Source organism: Toxotes jaculatrix, chromosome 20 (assembly GCF_017976425.1).
Source record: "Toxotes jaculatrix isolate fToxJac2 chromosome 20, fToxJac2.pri, whole genome shotgun sequence".
Taxonomy (NCBI): domain Eukaryota; kingdom Metazoa; phylum Chordata; class Actinopteri; family Toxotidae; genus Toxotes; species Toxotes jaculatrix.
In genome coordinates, this window is record NC_054413.1 from 17,663,898 (window position 1) to 17,684,901 (window position 21,004).

The 21,004-nt window shown below is 41.4% G+C and overlaps 1 protein-coding gene across 1 annotated transcript in view; it reads right to left on the minus strand.

Moving 5' to 3' along the window:
• kcnh2b (potassium voltage-gated channel, subfamily H (eag-related), member 2b) overlaps positions 1-21,004 on the minus strand; it is a 196,980-nt gene that overhangs the window by 153,060 nt on the left and 22,916 nt on the right. Inside the window, exon 2 of the mRNA XM_041065424.1 lies at positions 20,047-20,277. Within this exon, the coding sequence (XP_040921358.1) occupies positions 20,047-20,277 (231 nt within the window). The remainder of the gene's footprint in view (positions 1-20,046; positions 20,278-21,004) is intronic.

Here is a 21,004-nt window from a genome sequence, read left to right on the forward strand (position 1 = left end):
CTCATCTTCTCTGTAAGAGTTGAGGAGAAAGATGCTTTGCTGAAATGCCAGAGTCAGAGGATGGCACGGCGCATTAACAGATCTCGTTTCACACACAATTAGAAGAAGGAGTGGCTTCACTCTCTCCCCCTTTCATGCTTCATGACGTACACACACATGGGTAATAAAAACACACACACACACACCAGCATTTAAATACAGCCGTAACCAAATACACACACACACACACACAGCTGGGCAAATAGGCACCCACATTCACATGTGTGCACACACACACACAGTGAATTCAACTCATTAGTGACGAGGGATATTGAAGTAATTGCCCTGCAGCCAGCCAAGGTTCATGACCACGTGTAATTTCAGGTGACAGGATCACCTCCATCTCTGGAACCAGCTGGACTCCTGCCTGTGTGTGTGTAGCAGGGTCCCGTACAGTATGTGTGTTTGGACTCTGTATAACGTGCAGAACCATTCAGACAAATACAAATACATGTACCATGAAACAGAAAGTTTGTCCACTGGCAGTATCCCCCGTTGTCTCAACTTAACACTCGTTAAGCACAGCAATTTTTTTGTTGCAAATCATTTGAGGAAATGTGAGTAATTGCTAACTGAAGTAAAAGTAGACGAGGTCGGATGAAGGAAAACTGCTTAAAGTTCCTGACATTTCACAGATGGTTAATATGAGCCTATGAGTATTTGAAGACTATTTTCCTTTTAATATATCCCCCAACCAACCATATATCTTATGCGTTGAAATCCTTCTCCCCTGAGTCTGCTGCTCTGCAGTCCTCTGAGCCTCCCTACAGTCTTAATAAAGAAGAAATATTAAGAAGAGTTCATTGCCTGCTCTCCATTAAAAAATTGAAACCTGAGGGCAGAGACAGAGTGGAAGACCCTGCTTAGCCCTGGTGTAATATGAGCCATAAGTTGCAGAGGCCATGGCTTAGCTACACCTAGCTGTCTGTGGTGAATAATGCATGTGGATGGGGCCCTAGGCAAGCCATGGTTCTCATGTGTGGTCACTGCGTTGAGGCCAGAGGATTAGTAGCAAGCAGCGCTAGGATTTCATTGGGCATCAAGGGTTATCTGTTGATCTGCAGCCAGCAGGTGAACTGACCAGCACTAGGGTTTCACCTGGCGCCAGGGGGTTATCTCAGTGACACGGAGTCAAATTCGAGCATGACGGTGGGGAGTGTCCCCGGATTTAGGATAGGTGTTTTTGAATGCAGGTGGAATCCCCTTAGGAAATCATAAGGGAAGCCCGAGGGGAGGAAATTTCAAAGCAGGCAAGAAGATGATAACAGGCCTGCAGTCGCCCACCATTTCTTTTTTGGCCTCTCCATCACACTGTGAACCCCGTTTGCAGCGATGCAGCTAAGGCTACCGGAGATGACAACCGAGAAACATTTTGTTTAACGGTTACGGTGATGAGAACTGTGGCTGTTTGTGGCAGCAGTAACAGCAACAGCAATAGTCCTGGTAATGAAAGGATCACGGGGATGATAACATGAGTGGTGAAAATGTATTCATATCAACAGCCACATCAATGTTTCTCCTCTTGCTCGCTACACATATTGTAGGTTACTGTTTTAATAACTGTATGGCATATCTAGTCATGTGACTAGTACACGTTTTGTCTGCCTCATTAGCCAGACATCCATATTGCACATATAATTCTGCAGCTGCTTCAGTAAAAAAAAAAATAATGAATGACCCCCCATTAGCTACCAAATACTCCACTTCCATTTATTTTTACCTACAAAGACAGATGGATAAAATATAGGAGAAGCCAACTGGATACAATAGTGTTATGTGCATTAGAGTAGATTAGAATGGACATATTCAATTCCAGTGTTTTGCCAGGATTTACTAGATATTTCTGGGCCACCAACACAAAACTGTAGATGTTTATAAAAACTACAGCAGATTGTGTCAACAAAAACATACTGTGGTTGTGTTTTTTTCTCCTTCTTTCTATTACCCTCTACTCTGTCCATCATCTACTCTTTCCATCCCCTCCCTCCTCTTTCTAAATAGCGCCACATTAAGTCCTAATAGCATTGGAAAAGACATACTACCCAATAACTTGGGTCTGTGCAAGTGCCATTTATTCTTCCCCTAGCCTCTTAAGTGCTCAAATAAATATCACTGCAACAACATTAAACGTGACTGACTTGGTATTCAAAGTCTAAGCAAGGGTGGAAGGAGCACACTCCGCATTTCATCATCTTCGACAGTTGTTTTTGTCATGGTTTTGTGCGTTCGCAGTATCTTCCCGACCTAATATTTGACAGTGTTTCGCGGCAACCATGCTGAGCGACTAATACTGTCACCGTCAAGCGACGGAGGTTATGTATGCAAGCATCGCCATTTCAGCAGATGAAAATGAAATGGAGTTAATAATATATACACAGAAACACACAACTGCACTCCCATACACACACAAGTACTGGTATGACATACTGTAAACACACATGCATAGATATATACACTCTCTCTCACACACAACCACATCCAGAAAGATGCACATATAATCTTTCACACACTTGCAAGTACACACACAAACACACACACACACACACACAGGTACAAACTCATGCGCACAAATACTCAAAAGCACATATAAGATTGAGGTTGTTGAAGCATATTAATACTGTACGTGTTCAACATCATTAGTTGTGCTGGGTTATTAAACATCCCCCTAACAGACTTTCACAACAATATGTCAACACCATCAATCAACACTGCAAACATAAGACTCTGGCTCTCAGTGCGGTTCAGAGCAACACCAGCCAGCCGGCAGTGTAAGGTAACTGTTTCTGCTTGCTTGCCCCAAATGATCTGATGGACTGAAGAGAAAATAAAGAAGAGCTTTTTTACTGGTAAAGCAGAAATGGCTGCAATACATCAAAACAGCTCCGCGCATACGCTGGGAGAAAACAACAGGCCACGAGAAATAATATAGTGATCAGAGATTTATTTGGAGAATGGTTCAGGCATGTAGTCTTGTGAATGTATTTCCTTTATGCAGGGCTCGACAGTGTGAGCTGTAAAATGTATGTAGGAGTGCATACATAAAAACAAAAGCTGAGGGAAGAACCTCCAGTCTGTGACACCACTTTATAGCCATGAGTAAAACTGAGCGTTTCTTTAGTTCCAACAAATCCAACAGAGTGAGACGTCTTCTTTCTAATGGATCGGGTATCATCCCTGCAAGGGCTGGCATTTTCCCAGCTGAACTTTTATTCATATCATATAAATAATTTAGTATTTGGATCAAGAAGCTCATAAAAAATAAGGTGTGTGAAATTAAATAGTCTACACCTGTGTTAATTCAATGTGTCAAATACATAGGCTAGCCAATCTACATTTAAATAGCATAAATATATGTATTGGATAGAACTTGATATCTGCAGATATCCAATATTGAAGGAATCGGATCTCAAATAAGAACAGTCTGAAGCAGAAATAATTAAATGTCTACTTTTTGTATTCAAATAAATTTAATTATTTTGCTTGTAAATGTTTTCTTGTAGGCAAAACACATTATTTGATAAATCTGATCAATTTTGTGCTCTGTAAGTTTCTTATGCGCTCCTCAATTTTTCAGCGTATGAACACAAGTGCTCCTTGGGGAAAAAAGAAAGCATCGAAGCACCTCGTATGATTTATTTACTTCAAATCCTAAAACTGAAAAGCGTCTGGCTCTGCTGAGAAACTTGAAATCTGAATCAACAGTGATATTTTGAATTCTCACTCTGTGCTCAACAGAATTTTTTTTTTTAAATCTAAAGTTTGCCTCTCCAAGCCAAGTTAATATCAATTTTTTAGTCGTAATAGAATTTCAAACACAAGAGTTTGTCTCAAAAAGAGGTTTTATTAAAGGGCTCCAGTATTTGTTTAAAATTCTATACATCTCCTCGGAACTTCAGAGGAACAGAGCAGGAGTTCCATGGTCAGAATAAACTTTGAACTTGCCAAACCTCAATGTTCAAAGGCCCCTTTGAACACACAGCTCTATTTTTGATCTAATGTTTCTATTCTTATTACATAAGATAAAAAAAATTGATCACCGCTGCACCTCCTTTTTTTCCACATACATTCATAAGCTTGAAAACATTAACTTTAAGCTCCTTCAATTTTATATCCTACATAAAATCATCATACATAACATTTACACATAGCAGCTTCAGGAGCTTTGACTTCCCAGGTATTCCTCTTTGCAGAAACTACCACTCTCATAAGGAACTGACAGAAGTGAGAGCCATATGTTCTGGAGAAGCTTCAAACAGAAACTCTGACCATCACTGGGCTTAGCAGCAGAGAGCAGGCAGCAGAGTTAGAACTGAAGTTGGGACTGAAAGAACCATAATCGTGTTTATGAAGCTGCTGTGATCCATAACAAAGAAAAACACAACTACAGCTACACCACTGGATAGAAAGCCTCCTCTGTATCTAAATTCTGTAGAGCAATGGGACGGTTAAAGTTATGCCCAACATACAGTTCAACATGAGACTAAAAAGCCTTGTTTTACTGCCCTCTCTGGTTGAGACTTTCAAGTCTGTTGCACCTCTCACCACACCTTTGTTTCAGTCAGTGAGAAGTCCTCCTCAATGCAACTAAACTACAGAAATCCAGAAAGCCAAGGTCTGATGCATTTTTTTAGGGGAAAAGGTTACAGTGTGAATAAAATACCACCATCTATTACCCATAAGGTTCTACATAACAAAATCCAAAGATGACCTTTCCACTTATCGCTTTGTGTTTAATCCTCAGAAATCCAAAAACCCAATGCAAAAGTCAAATATTAACTTTTGTCTCTTCTCCAGTTGCTATTTAAATAGGGACAAATCTCAAATCGCAATCAGATTTTTTTCTTTTTTAAAGAGCACCAAAACAGTGGAACCCATCACCAAAGCCCCTTAAATCTCTAATTATCATGTCAAACAACAGCAACCGTGTACTTTGTGTCACTAAAAGTGACACTACAATGGCTTTTAAGAGACTCACTGGGTAAGAACTGTGAATACTGCAGGCACTGTTTAAACGCATACAGGTGCAAAACATTTTGGAGAAGTCTTTGTTGAAGTAAAACAGTTACTTTAATAAAGCATTCGGTCAGGGGAACAGCATGAGGTGGTCTGGTGAAGATGAACATATTGGTATTTTGCTCAAACAGTGCCGTGGTGATCTCTCTGCTTTTCTGATAAAAGTTAGAGGGAGAAATCACAGTCTGTCCTGTAAGTCTTTAACAAGAGACAGGGGCGTCTTGACTTGCTGCTACTTCTGCACATTTATATTTCGGTGTTCAGACAGCTGAGTCGATGCTGGATGTCAGAATTTCTTGCCCCACCTCAATGATTCGCCAGTGAGAAGATGAATGGAAGAGGGGAAGAAATGGAGAGAAGTAAAAACGGAGTTTTATGTAAGAGGCTGCAAGAAAAAAAGAGGCAATAAAGGGACAGCAAAACCAGATGGGACAGAAAGAAAGAGAGGGAGAGAAAAAAGAAAAGGGGAAATCGATGAAAAACAGAGAAAAAATAAATAAATGGAGGAGAGTGTAACACTGCAGCTGTGCACACTGCCCTGTGAACTGCTGCCCAAATGAGGGGATGCACATATATGTAAGTGAGCAAGCCTCCAAAAAGACAACAGAGCCAGGGAGAAAGAAAGAGAGTGACAGAATGAATAAATGAGGGATGAGGGGAAGGATGATGAGGCACAGTTCTGATCGGGCTGGAACAAAACAAAGGGGGAATGAGTGACGTTGCCGAGCTAATGTTTCAGACTATTTCCTTTGGCTGCGCCACTGGGGAATGAGGGTCTGCAGTAATTCTAACGGTAATGAAACTAATACGCCAGCAAATAAGCCAGGCCCACAATATTAATGGACATGTACTGTATGCAGCAACAAACAACATTAGTGCTCTCCAGAAGTGAAACAGCAGAGAGAGGGTGAATGTTTAATGCATTAGCGTATGAAAAATTATAGCAAGCGACAAATGAGAGTGCTGCAGATGAATGCTACTTTCACGAGCGCCTTCGATTTTACATTCAGACTAAAAGCAGCAGGAACAGGTGGGTTATTCACACCGACACACTGCTGTGCATTGCATACAAGTGTGCTTGTGGTGTTTATCAGATTCTGAGCAGCAGAGGCTCCTCTGGTTGCTAGGAATTTCCCCCTAACAGAGCGTAAATGAAAGGTGATGACAGTTCATCATCTGGTAAATGAAAATATGAATATTTACAACACGATTAGTCCTCACATAATATGAACACGCACAAAATGTATCCTGCATATTTTAAGAATACTGAACACAAAACCAGAGCTGGATCCATATTTTATTTTAGAAATTAGATTTTACGATATAGATAATTATTTTGCTGCAGCCATGTGGCTCTGTACTGTAGAATAAATGCTGAATCATGTTTCTGATATATTCTGGGGTTTTTTTTTCTGAATCTGTGAGCAACTGTTAGAAAGAAAAGTTTCAACATTTTAGGTAAACACTATAGATCCATAACAAAACCACTACTGTCATTATCTGCACCACTTTTACTGCCTGGAAAAGTACAAAGCTGACACATTCTGCATACAGTCCTTGTACTGAAAGGACGCTCAGCCTATCTGGGACTAAAAATATTGTGCTCAATTACCCAAATTCAAAAGATAAGAGAAGTTAGTGCTGCTTTGATCTCTAAACAGTTTTAGAAATATATAACACAGCATAAATATGTATCTCCTTCCCCCGTCTTTGTTTGTTTGTGCAACTGTGAATGTGAAAGAGACAGGGACCATAAAAAAAAGGGAGAGAGACGGAAGGGAATCCTTGGCAGGCAAAATGAGGCCACTGCTTCACATCAGCCAGTGGTTTGTCATCCACACACACACACACACGGTCATCAAGGAGGTCTCCAATAAACAATGATGTCCACATGCTGTCAGAACTGCAGGATGAGCATTTATTTAGCCACACACAAACACGCACGCACACCAAGGAGAAGTCCTCACAGAAGCCATTTCCTCAATCAGAAGAAGATCACAGTATCGTCACCGTCCATGAAACACCTCAGCACAGTTCAGTGGTGCAGGGCTCTCACTGACTATATACCCCCACAACACTTCAGATGTAGCTTTATATGCACATAACACACATATACTGTTCATAACTCTGTGCATAGAAACAGGGACACAAAAGGATGAATTCACATTATGCACACCTGAAAGCACACACAACACATACTTTATAATTTACATAGCCCATTCCAAATTGCCTCTTTTGTTTAATATGACATATTACTCTATTTACCATTCTTATTCTGCCTCAATGCCCTTTCCTCTCTGCGCTCAGCAGTGTGAAGAAGCAAATAGCAACTGAGAAAGCCGGGCCATTTGAGCATTTGCACCCCGGAGGAGAATGAAACACATCTGACAGATATTAGGGCTGGCACTCCACAGCGGGGGTTGATTGACAGGCCCTGATGGACTGATGCCACGCAGGAAAATGAAGTAATAAAGCTATAAAAATGAACCCGCTATATACCTATTCACCCTATTACTGTCTCTAACATGGCTCTGTGTGTCTATCACTCTTGATGAGTGCTGTGTTAGGCGAGTCCACCTGGCACCATGGCAGGGTCCATAAGTGTCCTCAGATTTTATGGAACAGTTGCTGAAGCAAAGCTTTAGCTGCGTACCAGAGACGGGCTATTGTCTGCACTCTCCTGCCAGTAAGTCATCATACAGAATGATGCATTTATCTAAAAACAGACAAAGCTTTCACTGGTGATCAATTCAATCCATCCCTAATATATTTCCTCTATAATTCAACTTGATCCAAAAGGCATCAGAAGTCCCACTGTCCCTGTCTGTACTGAAAGCGTGAAGTGCAGTGGGACTTAGAGACGGTAAATCTGGTACATGCCGGTGGAAGGACAACCAGGGGGAAGGAGAAGGAGCAGTCTACGCTTCTGCTGCCACCAGACCACATGGGTTTTGGAATGGGTTTTATTGGGATTGTATATCAGAGTGAATGGAAGGGACATCTACCAGCGGCCTTGTGATGAGGTGTATACCCCACAGATGTCCATAGAACAGCCAAAGAGGAGAAGATCACAAAAAAAAAACCCTGAAAAAGAAGTGCTATGATTAGGCAAGGGCTGCATTACTGCATTATGCAAAGAGTTGCATTAATATTGGTGATGCTTTTCAATAATGGAGACTGCACAGTCGGAACGGGAAAGAAATTCAGCCCTGGTACTTATCCACTGCGGCTGGACAGCGACCTGAATGACAGGCACCTAGAGAGGGCCAGTAAAATCTGAATGTCCTGCCTGTCCTGTTTTCTCATTTATGAAAATGAGTGTCCACTTCCCCGCTGTATGAGGCGTTTCCCTGGAATTGGACCTCCATGAATTTGCGAGGCAGAGCTTCTGAAGGAGCACTGAAGGGAGAGGTTTATTTGTTTTGCTGTTGAGCTCAAATATCAGCAGTATTTTTCAAGAATCGCTTACTCCACCTTAAAGTCCGGAGACTGTGCTGCTCTTCCATCATGTGAAGCCACCGTCTATTTCTTTTCTTCTGTTTTGGGTCATTATCTTGCTGAAGGATGAACCTGTGACCAGCCAGCCCGTCCTCCTTTGTTACTTGCCTTTTTCTCACCATTCTGATAACAATAAACAGTACTACTTCCTGCAGTACAATACTGCAGTATTGTCTTAACAATGCATCAGTGGGTGTAGTAACAGTTTGATCCAATGCTGCCTTTGCACAGACAGAGGGTTTGTAAGTAATCAACAGTTAATTGCATTAACTTTCAGGGCTTAATTTACTTCAATTGCTGCAGGATAGCAGTAAATCAACCATTTGACTGTCACTTTTTTTTTTCTGTTTTTGGTTTGGTTTGGTTTTCAGTTTCTTATTACCTTTTATTCACTGGACTCAAACTGCTCAAATGTCAAGAATGGAGGTGTTGATGAAGTTGATGACCGGCAGAGTAGTTAAAGCTGATTTGACCAGTTTTATGACTTGTTTGGGTCCTCTGGTTGTATAACAGGCTACTGCTGTGGCCCAGTTATGTACCAGCAAGCAAGATGGACGAGTGCTGAGTGAGCTAACAAGACCATAAGGGAAGGAGGCAGGCTCACTGTACCTATTAATGCAGTGTAACAACATCCATCTATCACCTTGTCTGTCATTTCTGGTGTCTGGCTGGCTGTCAATCTCTAATCGGACAAATTTCTTGTCTGTGCGTAGGTGATTCACAAGGAAACTCAGTCAATGATTTGATGTGTAACATAACAAATTAATATTTAATGTCTTTACATCCTCCTTAAACCTTCTGTAGAATACCTGCACTAACAAAACACCACAAACACATCTCGCAAAATGTGTTATTGTGTGCTATGTTGAATATGTACAATGCTTTGAAAAACAGTAATATTATTTTGTAATATATGGCATAAATAATTTATTTTTTAAGACCTTGTTACTATTAAGTATGATGGAAAACCAGCAGGGATGACATAACCTAGAATTATTTATTATTTTAACACATTTTTCCAGAGCTTCCCACTAGTATATAACAATAACGCCTGTTAATATCATTTATAGAAACTAGGATAAATGGCAGAAAGTGGATGGATAGATTAATAAATGAAAAAAAATCTGTAAGGTAATTTTTATAATAAGCATCCTAGCTACTGTAGCTGGCTGTTTCCTACAGGTTTCATGGTGCTCAGTAAAATCCTAAAAAAAGAAGGACTGAACAGCCTCGAGCAGCACGATTCACGGTCCCAAACTTTAGAACTACCATCACTGCCTACAGCAGACAAGAGACGCAAAACTTTTCTTCATTAAATTTAAAACTTTTTAATACATTTGAAAGTGTTTTGTGAGGAAACTAATCTCAGTGCTTTTTAAGACTTTTAAATTCTTGCAGATACCCTGTTATTTCAGATGCATCACTGCAGTGGCAGATGTATAGGCTGCTGACGACAGAGTAAAACAGTAAACCATAAAAGTGCATCAATAGAAAAAAGAAGTGAAGAGAATCAAAGATTCTAGGATATTCATGTGTCAACTATCAGAACAATTTATTTGAATTTTTTGTGAATGTAAATCAGCTGATTGAACTGTATCAATATTCTAATAGTAAGATTAATACTACAAGCATCTACAAGATCAGGCTCTTTGGAAAGAGTCTGATCTTGTAGATAATTGAAGCATCTGTTTTGAAATACATGTGTCAGGACGGGATATTAAAAAATGATGTTGGCTCCAATGGCAAACCATGAAACGCTGTTGCCGTTGTTACATTATCAGGGGAGACATTAGAAACGGCAATTATAAATACAATGCTGCTTTTTTAACTTGAAAAACCCAAACTGGCGCCTTTAAATCTGGTACATGTAAGGTTGCGTGTGTGCAGATGTGTGTGAGAGCACACTGAGGCCTACATGTCAGTGGACACGATACCCATATTCACATTACAGTTGAGGTTTCCACAGACATGTACACACTTTCCACTGAGACTTTTCCACAACAGCCCTCCTCCTCCTCCTCTCTCCCTCACACACACATACACACACAATGAACTTAGAGAGGGAGAGACAGAGAGAAAAATTTACATACTGTACACATCCATATTCAGATTAGCCTGGAGTGGCAAGAAACAGGCTCCAAGAATAATGAAAGAGCAAGAAGAGCTGCTTTGAACCTACGTACTGATACTTCTCTGTCAGATGAGTGCATACACAGCAGCACCCTGTAGCCTGGAAATGTCTAGACAAAACTGAGGCAGAAAGACAGTAGAAGAAGGGGAGAGAAAGAGATAAAAGAAGATAAAGGGGAATAGATAATATGGAGGATAGAAATGTAGACTGTACAGTGAAATTACCATGACAGGAGTTGTTATGTCAGTGGTATGTGTCAGGGTGTGTGCAGAGGACATTTCCTCACCAGAGGGGATTCACAGCAACATGGAGAGCATTTGAGATTTATCAAACATGTTGAAACCTCATGTGTGTCTCTTACGTATGCAACACACTCTGGTGAGAGGTCTGCAAATGCTTCCATGTTTTTTTAACCTTCCACCCGCATGTGTGTGTGTGTGTGTGTGTGTGTGTGTGTGTGTGTGTGTGTGCTAGCCTGGGGGTCTGGGGTCATCATGTAATGACAAAGGCTCCAGTATCTATCAGCTCTCCCTTCTTGGCAAATCAATATGCCATCAAGATCAATGCTTTTCTAATTATAGAAGCAACAGACACACATGTATTGATAGACACATACCCTAGATGTGCACACATACATGAAAACACATGCACACAGAGGCAAGCACAGGAAGGCTAAATGTGTGTCACAATCTCAGATAGAAAAAACACAGAGACTTAAACCCAAGTGGACCCGAAGTTATTATACATGATGTTTTTTGTCTTTCCTAATATTTTTTTATTATCTTCCATCATCCTCCATTACATAAGAAAATATACCATGAATTTAAAGGTCCAAAAAAGACAGACATGACCTCTGACCTGCAGAGAATGAGGCTAATAAATTCAAAATGTTGAATTATCAACTTAGGATCAAAACCTGGTTAAAATAATAGGTTGACCCAACAAAACTACAGCACAAACTGAACTCCTCTATGTGAGAAATGTAAGGTTGTGTTATGGATGAGTTGTGAACAGGCACAAAGACGAAAAACAATTCAAAGCAACTTCTTTCTGTTTGTGAGACGGTCAACACAATTTGCAAATTCGAAACAGGAGAGTCAATGGCCATTTGCATGCTGATGCAGGGGTGCAGAAAACCCAGAGAGAGAGTGAGTATAAGGGCGTAACAGAGAGAGAGAGGAGACAGAGTTTAAGACTCTGGGGTAATGGACTAAACCTGTCCACAATTCCAAGATAACCGTTTTTAGAAAGCAAATTTATATTGAATTTGCACTTGGACATACACAGACACCTCTGAGACTTGTCTAAGCTGAGCCTCATTCATTGCAGTACAATGGCTTCCCTGCATTCATTCACCAATGACAGCTTGCAACTGCAGGAAAGGTATCCTTGAAGCTGCTGTGTGTGTGTGTGTGTCACTGTCTGTGCATGTGCGTCATATCACCAATCCTAAGACAAAGAAAAGATTTATTAGTTATCTCACTGTTTCAAGTGAGTGACAAACAAGTATCTTCACATATTTATTTATAGTTTTTTTAATTTATCTTTATGTGGCCATAAATACGAGAAGCGTGCATGTGTGAGATGAAAGAGCAGATTACATCTCGAGTGCAGCAGTGCCCCTCTTCGCATGTAAGCATCATATTAAACTGAAAATGCTTTCCAGGAACCAAGTGAGGAAAAAATGATCACTCAAGTGGGAATTCACCTCGTTTCCGCACCATCAACCCAAGTACGAAGCATGCAGAATATGCTGTATTAATCACACTGGTATTCTTCAGGCGCATTTAAGCCAGATGCAAAAAGCACAGAGAGAAACAGACGGCGGTTCACTCAGCATATATCAGAGTTTGACATTTAACACCGAATCAGGTCAGCTTAGTCGGATTTCTCACATCACAGCTCTGGTGTGAGTCAGACTTGAGTGACAAACTACTTACGAAAACACAGTGTTTAGGAAGTCGTTGCGGTGATTAGTGACTGGTAGATTATGTCACACCAAAACCAGTTCACAGATAGAATTAAAGGATTCGGGAAAGGCCTGGGTCCGAGTGGTAATCCATACAGTGCTGATTCCAATCATAACGAGATTACTTGTTTATTCAAATAAGCCACTTCCCAGGGCAAAATTAAAGTGACTGCTTAAATTCAATTCGATTTGGTTCCCCAGACTGAACTCAATAGGGTGAAGGGTCACTGCTGTCATTCATCATTCTCCCCGAGAAACACACACACACACACACACTCACACACACACCATTACTTCACTTTACCTACAGCGTGTGTTATTGTACATGCCCCCATTGATTTGGATGGTGCAATGGTTCTACTGAGTCTTTGGCCCTTCGCTGTGTGCATGAGTGTGTTTGTACGTGTGTGTGTGTGAGCATGCAGAGCAGCGTGATACAGCACATTGGGTGACTAATGGGGCGGACACACAATGCAGCACTATCACACTTCGACGTGTCGTGATTCATTATATGGGTGTCATCCAAAAAAACAAGGAGGGAAATACAATCGCTAACACAGATACGCACAAACATTTACACTGCGAGCTGAGTACACAAAGAATTACACTTAAAGAGAAGAACTGGAGTCAGTGAGTGATAACATACTGTACACCCCAGGCCCAGTGACTCTGTAGTGAAGATCTTATATTACATGGTAATATAGAGCGTGTTAAGGTACATAGCATGCATTGGTGATGCTGTTGGTTTAAATCCAGCTTCCACTTTGTCACCCTAACCCTCTCTCTCTCTCCCTCCCTCTCTCTCTCTCTCTCTCTCTCTCCTTCCTATCTACCCTGTCCTCTATCCTGTTACACCACGTAAGTGCAAGTTCATGTCATTATCTTGTTCATTTGTGCTGAAACAAAACAAAAAGCTCTACATCTCTGTTTTGAAAATGGATGCCTCTCCCTTCAGCTCAAAAACATAATGCAACTTCTTGTTGTGTGGGCGACAGCTGATAGCATTAGTAGTGTTTGTGCCTGCGTGCTATGTACTCTTAGCTGGAGGTGGGATCATCCACGGCAGTCACCGGCACACAGTGCTAACCTCTCCTAAGAGGCTGCAGGTCTCTAAGTGCTTTGCTTAGCTACCGCTGCTAGGCAATCAAGAGTCCCCCCTATACGCACAGCACAGCCTGCTCCTCTGGGCTCCCAGTGTTATCACAGCACAATGCTGTGAGGACGCTCACACTGTCAGATAGACACCTGATAGTTCTCAAGTCCCACAACACACTCAGTACAGTCTTTTCCTGGGACTTTAGTTTAGTTCACAGTCACACAAGCTGGAAAAACTAATGCTTATGTCCGCAATTTGGCGTGCTGATTTCCCAGACTTTTCCTCGGGATTTCAAGGTTTGTGTTTTGATGCTTCGCTTCTTATGGCTGTCCGACGGTTCACTCGTAACCAACTGGTCGATAATTTTACTCACAGGCATAAGGAGACAGCTTATGGCACAGTATTTCAAACAAATTATATTAAGCCATGGGTTCTTTTAAGGCTGGGAAGAGTAAAACCTGTGATTCATGTGAAACTACTGTGCACTAGAGATTTAATGTATGTCCAAAGCCAATGTCCACTGCCAATGCATGAAGTACTGTGACATTCATACACCGCAGCTGGTGAGGAAATAAAGGCTCAGCTTGTCGTGTGCGAGATGCACACACACACACACAAACCTGAGTAGTACCCAAAAGAGGCAGACGGCTGATTTTGATATAGTTGAGATAAAACCGGGAACAAGCTGCATCTGTTTCTGTGCCTAATAGTTATATGATCATATATGTTAATGTATAGATTGGGGCCATTGTATGTATTATTTTTGTGAATTTCAATTCTGATAAAGTTTAACCAATCCTTGCTTACATAAGGTAGATCTCCCAGCTAAGCGAGGATTGAAGCTATTGCTACTATAATCTAATCTTTATCGCCTTCAAATAAAGCTGAAATTCTCCTCCTGAGTTGAAAATCAGAACTAAGTGGCGTCTATTCGCCCAAGGGTACAACAACATAGACTGGCGTGCAGGGGGGTGAGTAGTGCACCGGGGCTCCCTCGACTGATAAGGCAAAACTACTCACTGATGTGTGTAGGACTAGGTGTGATGTCCTCACTGGACACTTGGTTTTCACACATATTTACTGTGGTATTTCAGTTTAAAGGTTCCATCTGTCTGTCTGTTCCTCTGACCTCTGTCCGCCTATCTGCCAAACAACTTTATGCTGATAAAACAACTTACATTTTTTTTTTTTTTGCACAGAAGCATCACGTTTGATTGAATGCAACCAGTGAAACGTCACAGGTGATTGAAAGAAAGATAATCTCTAAACAACACCAAGTATAATGAACGATGCAAGTGACTGAATCAATCTCATGAAGGCCGTGGCAGCTTTACTAGGCTACCTGATCCCTTAGCATCTACGACGCTTTATGCTAGAGTCTGACTGGTTGCCTCAAGAAAACCAAAGAATCCCGCACACTTCAGCATCACTTGTCCATCACATCACAACTAAAATTCTTTAGTTTTCTTTTCAAATTACGACGAGAGATAAAGGATAAAAGATACTTTGATAAAACTGATTTTAAGTGTTTGTCAAAAAAAAAAAAAGGAAAGAAAAATACTACAAAATGAAAGGAATGAAAGCGAATCAAAGGGCTGTAAAAAGAAATTACTATTGTCAAAAATAAATTAATAGAACTTCTTTGGTCTGTAATAAATGCTGCTGTGGTTACAACCATTAGTTATGTCTCTCTCCAGACGTGCTAATAGAATTGGCTCAGTTTATGTATTCATAACTGTCATTTCAGTCTGCTCTGTGCTATGTAGAAAAATGAACTTCTCTGTAGACTTAGGGAGTCAAGCTCATGATCCTGAAAAGAAAACACTCAGAATCTTTTGTATTCAAAGGATTTCTGTCACCTGTCTTAACTCTGCCCTTACAGAAAGGAACTGTCAGGGAACCTTCTCTTGAAATAGGATTCAAACTCAGGCAGCTTAACCCTGACAACAGTGACATTCTTGCAATGATCGAGCTCATGATGGCCGTCTTCATTGCCTATTGATGCAGACAATCTGTATTAGAACACGATCTGTCAAATCGTTACAGGCTGATGGCAAGCAGTGTTCTCTTTTCCTTGGTGGAGGGGCAGAGAGAAAGAGAAAGACAAAGGTCGTGAGAAAGTTAAAGACACTTCTGTGTCAACGAAACAGGAGGCAGGGAAAGCTGCAGATAGAGAGGCTCAGCAACTACGGCCGAGAGGAAAAAGGGAGGCGGGCAAAAGAGAGACAGACAAACAGTGATACACAATCAGACAGACTGAGAAGAGAAAGATAAGAAAGAGGTGCAGAGAAAGAGGAGAGAGAGTGAGTTTGAGAGAAAATGAGCGAGATTCAGACACAGACAAACGGGTGCAAAGTGCATGTGAGAGGAAAAGAGGGCAGCCCAGTTAAAACAGATCGCTGGTCTATTCACTCCAATCTATTATTTTCTTCTGTCTTTCTGACCGAACAAAAACTCTTAGGCCCTCTTTCAATTGCCCCTTAGTCACGACCATTTCCATGTGAACCAAAGACCGTCACAATAAAACTGCATAGCTGTGCAAGTGAGGGGACTCAAAGCCTTACAGGTAACACCGATGGCAGCAGCCCCATGCTGTACCAAAAATCTCTTCATGGCGAGTGTATGTGTGCATGTGTGCAGTGTCCTATCGCAGTTTACCTGGAGAGCATGATTGATTAAGCTGGTGAGCAATCGGAGTCGGACAATTGAGCGTGAGAGCGAGGAGGGAGATCTATCATCGTGAAGGCTCATGCCTAAGCTTGGCACTAGATAAATGGGCTCAGATGAAGCCCGTGTGTGCACATAGTGTGTGTGTGCAATGTGTTTGTGCATGTATGTGTGGGTCACGGCTACAGAGTCCCACAATTCCGAGTAAAACACACACGCCTGTGCACTCATTGCTTAGGTTGTTTTCCGAGATCAAGGGAAAGGCTATTCTTTCTTTTTCCTCTTTGCCTTTGCAAGAGGAGGGAGGAGGAGTGGGGAGGAAGGAGGCAAAGGGGACAAGAGGAGGTGGCATAATGTTTCCTGCCTGTGTGCATTATGGATGAGGTGTGTCCACGGCGTTCGATCAGTGGCTCTCCGATGTCTTGAAGGTGGCCCACTGGGGTTACCTAAGACTCTGTGTTTGTGTCTTTGTGTGCTTGAATGTGTGTGACTATCACTGAAAGAGAGGAGTCACCAGGGTCACACACACACACACAGATGATAAATACGCTTCCAGGGCGGAATTTTTCCTTCATTCAAAGCCTTTAATTGAGTGCAAGTCGATAAGGATTTCACCGGTGACAAAAAGCTGTGGGTCAGCACAAAGACAGCAAAGTTTTAATGTGTGTAAGGCGTCATTTCAGTCAATAAAGTCATGATCTGCAATTACAGCTAAATCATTTACTTTTGCTCACAAGTTACAATAGATCCATAATTACATACACTAGAATGCAGCGTTGAGGAGGGGTGCAGCGACGGACATTTTTCTGTCCGAGTGTCCCTTAGTTATTGTGACAGCGTGATGAAGGCCTCTCTAACTCCATGGCAACAAGACAAACACAAGTCCTCGGTCATAGTGAGGGTTACGTCTCGTGTGTATGTGTTTGATGGTACACTCTTAAGTGTTGTCAGCTGAGCTCAGTCCCTTTGCCACAGAAGATAAAAGCTTTTAACACGCTAACTCGCTCATCACTCGACCTGATGTCTCGACATGGTGAGCACACCTGAAGTCCACCCTCTATCTCCGTCAGTTTTATAATTATTGCTAAAAACTGTAAACCATGGTAACAGAAAATACTTTGTTCTGATTGGTTGGCAAGGGCCTGTTAGTATTCAAACATAGTCTTATACATTATTTTAACCAGGCAAAGAGCAAACATATATTCCGCTGCAGGTAAACATAACAACACTGGTTTTCCAGTGAAGCCCTGCATCATATTCATACAGTTCATATGTGAAAACAATAGATTCTCACATGGGAGCTGCCCAGTACGATCAGCAGAGCAACTGTGAATTCTAATCCACTACTACTGTTTGGGCCAACAGAGCAGATGCTCAAAGCTGACAGCCAACAGACCTGAGGATGAGACTGTCTACAGGTAAATTAAATTTTGATTGTCTTCGTTATGGGAAGCTGCAGGTAAAATGTGACGGTGCAAAGCTAATGGGAAAGGTTTGCTACCTTTGAGATGATTCTTGAGCAAAGAATTTGGAGAACCACTGCGTACAACAGAGATCTGCAATCAGCTAAACTGCTATGTCAAGTCCAGTATCCACGGGGTACTATGAGATTCTTCCCTGTGCACTTTGAAGCATTTCCATATTATATCCATATGTTAAATGTGCGTGATGTTGTTTGGTGATGTGTGTGTTGCCTTTCTGTGCCAGACTAGTCCTCATTGAACTCCTGTTACCTCCAGGTATATATAATTCTCTTTCATGGATACGTGATCACATTAGCCACTGCTTTAAAAATGGCCATTACGAATCACTTGGCAACTGAAACTACAAACTACGGTATAAAAGTTTTGCTAATATGATCCTTTCTGTTTTGAATGGCAGGGAAGAATCAAGCCACTGCACTGTGTGTGCCAACAGGAGCTTTACAGCTACCAGCCCACACTGACACAACAGCTTTGCAGGCATTAAATGTTACTGCTTCCAAAGCCTTTAACTATGTGTTGTTAGCATGAGCGACTCTCGTTAACACGGCCAGTGGGACAGAAATGACAACACCTCTGTGATTCTATATACAGGGTCCTAGCTTTTTACGACGTCCTTTTATAATCTATAGCAGATTGCTGGTGTGTGTGTGTGTGTGTGTGTGTGTGTGTGTGTCCACATCTCCAGTATAAACAGTGGAAAGTGAAATGTGCAGAGTGGAGGGCTGAATTGGCAAAGCACTCCTCAGAGGTATCAGAGAGAGGAGACAGCTGGCGCCATCTTTGTGTTTCTCCCTCTCTCTTTCACTGTCTTTCTCTTACCACCAGCAACACTTTCAGATTACATGAGACACTCACTTTCGGTCAGTCACCGTGTCCGTCTCTCTCTCTCATTCACTCACTTCATTTCTCCCATGTCTCACCCGCTGACTTTTTGTCAGAGCTGTGCTGTGTCCCTGCCTCTTAGTCATCTTGCCCTCTTTTCCCCCCCAACAGTTTCTTTCAAGCCCCTTCCTCCTCCCTCCTTTTCCTCCATCTGTCTGTTTCTCTCTCCCCACCCCTCCACCCCGGTCCCCCCCCCTGCTGTTCTGGTGTCTGTCTACAGGTGGAAAATGTCCAGCAGATGCTTTGGCCGTAGCCCAGGGAGGTGCTGACTTTATTACCATGGCAGCTCTTTGTCGCCATGGAAGCTGTCTTTCATTGCAGAGACCAGCGTCCTGTTACCTGGTCCTGGTCCAGTTGGCATGTGTGTAGACATAAATACACTCTTGCCATTGGAGCGAATTGGACAAGGGTTTCCCCCATTTACTTTCCTCTAAAGCACATCTTACTGTAAATGCTACTCAAGTCTGCTTAATTCATTATAATGTTTAAAAAAATACTGTTATGTTTTTAACTCTGATGTGACCTTTATATTAATGCGCAGAGTTTACCTCAGTCATAGGTGCTCAACTGTAATCTAGCCCTCTTTAAATACAATAATAAAACAGACCAAAAGTGCCGTACTGCATTTTCTGCTCTTCTGTTCTCATCACAACAAGAAAGACACAACATGGACTTATCAATAAACAGTAGTAAGGTCTCTCACACATGAAAGCTCACACATAAACATGAGGTACTGGGTGCCACGTGTTCTGTACACGCCACACAAACACATACTGAGGCCAACTAAGAAACAAGTGCATTTTTAAAGACAAAACCCATTTTAACATCTAAAAATTTCCACATACAAGCACACTCAAAGAGACTCACACATCAGTACCTTCCACAGTACTCTGCCCATCCCAAAAGAGGGAAAACTCATAACACAGCAACTAAACTGGAGTATACTCTCCCAAGCTCTTTATCTTTCTTAAAGAACCTGACAACCACTTCCTTCTCCCAACACAAAGTACACACACACATACACACACACACACACACTGACCTCCTTTTTGGTACAATCCATTTCTATGACCACACCACTGTCAGCTCTCACTTTTATGTAAATAACACACACTCTTTCCTTCCCAAACACTCACAGACACTGAGCTGTATTCACACACCAGAGGATCATCTCCATTTCCATCTCCTGTACAAGTCAACAAGCTAAAAACATCCACACAAACACCTATCAAATCACTCTAACATTGTTTTGTTTTTTTTCTCCTACCATCTTTGCGGTAAAGGTTGATCTCCACTTTCCTCTCCTCTGAGCCCAGCAAGGCCTGCGTCATCTGGGCAATAGCCAGTCGCTTGGTGTCCGGTCCATACAGGAAGTTACACGTGCATGGCTTCTGCATGATCTCAGCACGCGAGTAACCACACATGTGGCAGAAGCCATCGTTGCAGAAGATGATGGCACAGTTCTCCACTCTCGCATTGGCGATGACAAACTTGCGACCTGTGGGTGGAATGAGAAAAGTTCTTTTTAATTCAGGACAGAAACGTTATATAATCCAATCAACCCAATCAATACTGAAGTGTAAGTGACAGAAGAACAAATGAGCAAATTAAAACATGTCAAAATTATTTGTGAAAAATCAAAAGACACCTAATCCTGACCATCAGACAAAACCAAACCCAATGCCTCTTAAATATTAAACATTATAAGTGGTAAAAGATTAATGTAACGCTGTGACACCATGGGAACATTTTACTGACATCTGTGACCAACAATATTTAGTTTAGTCCCTGCACCACATGCACCTGCTGTGAATAGGCAAGACACCATAAAATTTCTATGATTGTTAATTATTTGAATTTTACAGGTTCCCAAAAGTCAACACAAAAGCCAACAACATGCACTGTAAACCTTATTTGTATATAAACTAACTATAAAATTCAACTTTAACTAAGCAATATTAGGACAACAATTATGAGGGAGGAACAAAAAGACATTTCAAGAGTAATTTTATTTTTTTAAGATGAAAACTGTAATGTTATAGCAATAAAACCTGTTCAGTAACATTAACAATGGCAGAATTCCACTTAGTTCCACCAAAAAGTTTAAAACGTCCACATTTCTTTAGGAAATAAGTCGAAAAATAACGTGGAAAAAATGAGTTTTATGCGGAAACACTCAATATTATGAAAACACGGTTAATGTTTTGACAGGAAATACGTCCTCT